The sequence below is a fragment of the Phalaenopsis equestris genome, unplaced genomic scaffold, assembly GCF_001263595.1.
Source record: "Phalaenopsis equestris unplaced genomic scaffold, ASM126359v1 Scaffold000123, whole genome shotgun sequence".
Lineage (NCBI taxonomy): Eukaryota > Viridiplantae > Streptophyta > Magnoliopsida > Asparagales > Orchidaceae > Phalaenopsis > Phalaenopsis equestris.
The window spans coordinates 32,702-39,606 of record NW_018164565.1 but is presented as its reverse complement, the minus strand read 5'-3'; the positions used below and the strand labels follow the sequence as shown (position 1 = coordinate 39,606).

General features: G+C 31.0%; 1 protein-coding gene across 1 annotated transcript in view; it reads right to left on the bottom strand.

The window, feature by feature from the left end:
• The window catches only part of LOC110021192 (glycine-rich RNA-binding protein 4, mitochondrial), a gene marked incomplete in the record, with an annotated part of 23,331 nt that extends 17,857 nt beyond the window's left edge, over positions 1–5,474 (bottom strand). Inside the window, 1 exon segment of the mRNA XM_020719595.1 lies at positions 5,223–5,474. Within this exon segment, the coding sequence (XP_020575254.1) occupies positions 5,223–5,411 (189 nt within the window).
• Between the last annotated feature and the right edge of the window lie 1,431 nt (positions 5,475–6,905).

Here is a 6,905-nt window from a genome sequence, read left to right as displayed (position 1 = left end):
GAATTGCGGAGATCGGACACGTCGACTCTCCGAATTGCGAAGCTGGTGCGCGTAGGAGTGCGAATTGTGCAGAAGGCCACCCTAAGGCTCGGGAAGGTCCTATAGGAATCCATTTTGGGTTTCCTCATGTCGGTTTCATCCTTCTAAGTGTTAGAAGCCGATACCGCACACGCGAAACTCCAAAAGAGGACGGAAATAGGTCGAACTAAAAACGAGGCGGGCACCACTTCTAAGGTTCTAAGATAGTCGCAGGAAGACCCCTAAGGCTAGATCCTAACTCCTACGAGAAATACTAGACCTCACAAAAATTGAGGTCAACACTAAGAAGACCCTCTCTAATTTTGTTTGACACTGGAGCTACGCCAACCCTATCACAGATATATTCATTTTGCATTTTGTCTCTAAGTTCCAACCTACTCACCCACCTAAGCATTCTCATCTCAGCAACACTTGGATTTGTTTTATGCTTATTTTTTAAAGGCAGACATTCTGCACCATAGAGCATTGCAGATCTCACCACCATCTTATAAAATTATCCTTTCAGTTAAAGGGATATTTTTCTATAACACAATAGGCCTAATGCATTCCTCTACTTCAACCAACCAACTTGAATTTTACTAATAACAACCCCATCTATATCAACAACACTTTGAAAATAAGCCCGAGATACCTAAAACATTCACATCTTTTAATGATTTGATCGCCCATAGTTACAACTCTGCACTAGAGTTATTACTACTAAAATTACATTCAAAGTATTCAATTTCATTTCTACTCAAACAAAGGCCTTTAAACTCCAATATTGACCTTCATACTTCAAGTTTTTTTTGAACTTTTTATCTAGTTTTATCCACAAGAAGGATATCATCAGTGAAAAGCATACACCAAGGTGCATCCTCCTGTAAATGTCCAGTAAGAGCATCCATATCTAAAACCGAACTCTGATTTAATCCAGCTGAAATGGGAAAATACTCCGTCAATTCTCCTTCTGTTCAAACACAAGTAATAACTATAATACACATATCTTTAATGACTTGAATATAAGTCATATCAACACATTTCTTCTCTAGAACTCTCCAAAGGACTTCTCTCGAACCTTATCATTAGTTTTTTTCTAAATCAATAAAAATCATATGTAAATCCCCCTTATTCTCTCTGAACTTCTCCATCAAACCTCTCAATAAATGTCTAACTTCCATAATAGACTTACCTGACATAAAATCCAAATTGTATAAAGAATCTTTGTAATACACATTAGCTTGTTTAATTAATCTTTCCCATAATTTTAAAGTATGACACAACAACTTAATTCCTCTGTAATTTGCACGCTCTTATGCATTCTCTTTATTCTTAAAAAAGTAGACCAAAAATCTCTTCTTTCACTACTCAAACATCTTTTTTTAGTTTTTAAAATAATTTTAAAAGAGTTTATTAAGCCAAGAAACTCCCAAATCTCCTAAATATTTTAGCGCTTCAATTGGGATATCATCAAGTCCAACTAACTTTTCACCCTTGATTTTCTTTAAAGCCCCCTCAACTTCATTTTTACTAATGCGACTGTAAAAATAAAATAGTTTATTATTATTAATGATATTAAAATCACTAAGGTCGATCGTATTTTCAGAAACTTTTCATTGAAAAGTTGATCAATATAGCCCACCCACGTATGTTGAATATCTTCTTCTAACAAAATCACTTTTTGATTTTCATCTTCAATACATTTTACTTGAATTAATTTTTTACTTTTATTTTTCCTTTATTTGACTAATTTATACATATATTTTCCATCATCTTTAGTATATAATCTATTATAAAGATCACTAAAAGCTGAATTTTTAGCATCATAAATTATTCTCTTAGACTCTCTATTAGTCACCTTATATTTTTCACAATTCTTTAAGTTTTTATATTTAAACCAATTTTTATAACACAACCTTTTGTATTTTATCTTTTCTTGCACATTATTATTCCACCACCATTAGTTTTTATTTATATAAATTTTTCCTTATAATTCTCCAAGTACATCTTTTATCACTTGTTTACTAATGTTTATTATTTTATCACACAGAATTTGCTTATTCATGAGCATCCAAAATCTTAAAATCTTAAAGTTTATACATAAAAATAATTTCATTCATCTTTTAAGTGCCATCATCTAATTTTATAATAATAATTCCTAATATAATATATTTTATTTTACAACTCTTCATCTTAAAATACAAAAGTAATAATCTGTTGAGTACTTAAATTTTCACTTGAAATGAGCTACAATTTGTGCATTCTCAACGATCCCTTCTCATAAGACAATAATAAATTTGAATTTTATTAGATTCATTCTTAAAATTAAAAATATATTCACCTCTTTACTTAAATTATTAACAATAACAAAATCATATGCTAAAACAAAATTTAATATGATTTAAATTTCTTTATTAATCACTCCAAAACCGTAGCCATCATGAATATTTACAAAATCTTCTTCCACTCTACCAACATGTTCATTTAAATCGCATCTAATAAAATTCTTTTTTCAAGAGGTATCATTTGTATTAATTCTTTTATACATTATATAATTTTTCTTAAGAACTTATATCTAAACCTACTTTGAGGAGCATAAACACTTATAGCATTAAAAAACTTAGCATCAACAACAATCTTAAAGGCTATAATTTTATTTAAATTCGATTAATTTTTATAACATTATCTTTCAAACTCTTATATATAATTACACCTACATCATTTCTTGTGCAAGTTACTTGAATGTCAAAGTTTAAAACCTAAGCTATCAATCTCGTTAGCATTTTCTTTAACACATTTAGTTTCTTGAATACATAAAATATTTATCTTCCTATAAACCATAAGAATAACTAATTTCATTAATTTACTTGTGAGAGTATCTATATTCTAAGATTTTATCCTAATATTAGTTTCATAAGCTAACTTCTTTACCTTCATCCGTCCTTAATGTGGGAACCTTTGCTTATTTAACACTACACCCAGACACCAGTGTCGCTTCCAGGAGACACCCTAAAATTTACACAAAGATTTAAGGGATTCATGTCATGATTTTTTTGACAAATTTTACGCTGGTTATCAACTACCTAACGTTTCACAATTTCATATCAAATGTAAAAAAAAACTACTAATTTCATATCCGAGGCTTGGGACCTGACAATGACAGTAATAAACTATTCATGCAGCCAATTAAAAAAAACCTACTACAAATCAAAAGTAAAAATACTCACCTTGCTTTTAGATGATTTCCTTAAGTTTTTTATCTGTTTTTCTTCAATGAAAACCTATAATCAAATGTGTAAGAAATTATTGTTAATTTATTATAGTTAACATAATTTGCCTTCATTTTACCTTTAATATATTTTATATAAAAAAAATCATTATTTTATTTTAAATAATATAATATATTTATTAAAATAATCTTATTATTTATTTAGTACCAACTTGATAGTAATTACATTATCATAATTTGATTATTATGATTCTATTAAATCTTTAAAATTCTATCAATTTAATTGTTAACAATATGAAAATTAACCTTAAATAAATTTAATCATAATCTTAAATATTAAGCCATTAACATTTAAATCTTTTCCTCAATTAATACATAACCTAATTTATTTTTCTTTTTATTGTGACATAAGTTCATAAAATTTAAACATCTTTTCATTTTGCTTTTTTTGTGACTTCAACTGGCACAAAACATATATTAACACTTTATTATAAATTCCACCAAAAATAAACAAAGAATTTATATAATTTAAACAACTTTAACTCACCTTCACTAGCTCGGTTAAGTTCTTGTACTAGTCACTTCCTCCCTCCTTCCTCTTATTCTGCTTGAACTTCTCTTCCTTCACACCGAACACAAATCGAGCCTCTCGTATGTGAGAAATGAGCTTATTCACAGCTACAGCCGTCTCGTTTGCCTTCTTCTCGAGTGGATGCATTCGACCTTCCCTCGCTCGACTTCAGTGTTGACAAACTTCTTCTCCTTCCTTCTTCCATGCCTCGAAACCAAATGTCTCCCTCCATCTCAACGGTTTTGCTGCTAGAATTACGCAAGAAACTTCTCTTCTCCACACCCTTCTTGCTCTCTTCTCTGCTTCTCTTCTTTCTTCCTCCTTCAATCTCTATTTACATCGTATGTCTTGACGCTTCGTTTCGGTTTCTAGTATATGAAACTCTTCACTCTAGTTTACGAATAATTGAAAACCGAGCGTTACACATAAAACACAATTCTTATGTATTTACATATCTAACATTTAAACATTCATATTTACATGCATACTACTCAAAAATTTAACATCACTTCAAAAATACCTCCATCGCCATCTTTTTAAAAGTGAAATACACATTTACTTGCATAGATTTTTTATTCCAAAGTGCAATAAGTGTAATATCAAACTTTGCATGTTAGATATGTAAATGCATAAGAATTTTGTGGGACGTATGTAAATTTCCCCAAGTGTAATAGTATGCCAAGATGATATCTTAGCAACAGAAAGCTTAAGGTCAAAAGAAATAACTTGCAATACTGGCCATGTGATTCAAGAAGCAATTGTTTAGAGATATCATCTTGTTCTTCTGACCTTAAGCTTTGAACTTTACACTTGATTAGAGATATCATTGTCGATGGTAAAGTTTGATTTTTTTAGGCAAACAAAATTTTGTTTAGAGATATCAACTTGGGCTGAGATAAGCCGTCCTGCACATCAACTAAATACTAAAATGCACAAAAATGTGTTTGCCTAAAAAATCAGACTTCTTAACTAAGTTATTTTGATCAGCAAGCGTCGACCAAACAGCCTGAATTCATCAGCCCAAAACCCTTCCTCACTAATCTCAATTATATACAAAGATTCGGTGGAAGAGCACTACATATAATTCTAAAGAATCTCGCCCAGAAAGAAAAAAAAATCATGCATGACTTCCAATTCTTCGATTAAATGAACAAATCCATCGAAAACCCTATCAACTCAGCTGAATGATGGCATTACTATCTTATCACAGAAACAGATCATCCCTGAAATACCGAGATTGCCACTATACTATCAGATAACCTAAATCATGGCACAGTGAACCTTTAGTTGCTCGACGGAATATCCCAAATCGAATGTTATTCACTAGGAAAACTTCTACTAAAAATGAAAATTACAGTGACCGGAAGAAAGTTGATTGTAAGGGGAAGAGCAGGCAACCCCCACCGATCCACCGCGCGGCAGTCGGAAAACTACTGCACTCCATTGGCTCGATGAGGGAGGGAAAGTTAAAGAGCGTATCGAAAACCGCCGCTTGTGAAGAAATTCGAAGGAGGAGCTCGCACAGGCGACGCTTTGCTTTCGAGAATAAAGGGACGATGTCGGAATGGCGACGGGAAGAAGTGCGGCAGCCATTGCTTCGAGAAAATGGCTTGCTCAGAGAGTACTATTATCCAGGTGGTTTAAACGTCATGAGTTAAATTGTTAGAGTATTATATAATATATGTATAACATTGTATAATATTATTATATATAGGATGGGGATGGATATGAATTTCACATGTAATAATTTTTATTTATTTTAATAATGATTTTGAGGACTTAATGTAATTAGGACACCTCTTTTCACTTGCATCGTTTGATCGATTCGATGTTTATATAATTAAATACATAGCTAATTAAATAAATAAATTATGAAAACAATATTAGTAAAATGAAAGAAGAGTAGTAGTGAACAAAAAACTAATTACATATAAATTGTTATTGTATGTGCATCTAAGAACTAAATTGATCTGAGGTCAATAATAGTAGACAATAATGAAGAGGTGTAAATATGTTTTATTTTACAATAGTTCTGATTATTTTCTGTTTTGGAGTTTTTATAGTAAATGTAAAAAAAAAATATGTTTTTTTTATTATAAATTCAAGAAAAATGAATAAAAAATGATATATGCATGCAAATATACAAGCGCTGTGGAGTGCAATCTAATAATTATTTTAGTTTGATTTTTATTTTTATTAGATGTAAATTTTTTAATATAAACAATCAGTTGTAAATATATCTTTATTAAATAGATTAACTCTTTTGTGCTTTGAATTTTATTTTTTTGTAAAATGAAATAGTTATATAGGTTTCCTCCGTCCAACCAACAGTTCCCGTTTTTGTAATTCCAAACTTCCGGCCAGGTTGTGACACTAAAATTGGATTTAAATGGAAATTTTTAATTCTCATGATTATGTTTACATTAAGTTCAAAATTTATAATTTTGGAAAAAAAAAAATTTAGTTGGTTTGAGATAAACATTTTATTTAGATTTTTTGTAATTTGAATCTTAAATATCCATTTGTGATTAAGCACAAATTTTGAAGAAAAATATGCATATCAAACAATTCAAAAGATTTGAACTAATATCAAAATTTACTTGGCATGGTCAAATCTAATATAATGTAAGTTTATAGCAGTGTATTAAAGCCCCAGTAAGAAGTGACACGCCATTAAGTCCATACATATGAATAGCTCACATGAAAGGGTAAGTGGTTCTTTCTTTTGAACTAAACCAACTCACTCTGACAATTTTTTTATTCATTAGAGTTGTGTGCTTTCGACATGTGACTTGTGATTACACATAAGGGAGCCAAAGTTTTGCCATCATTTTCGACAGTGACTATTATTGCCCATAGTGCCTATTGGGTCTTCGAGCTCGCCTCATTATGAGCATTACATTGGCGCCGTCAATCACACTTAGATGCGCAAAAGAGTCGAGCTGACTAACGGGCCAGCAAGAGCTCGACTCAATAAGTGGCTCGTGAGCCGTTCGATGTCCTAGCGCTCCAAATGCAAGCCAACCCACGACTCAACCTATCAACTCATGAACCAGCTCACTCATTTATAAAAATATAAATATAAAA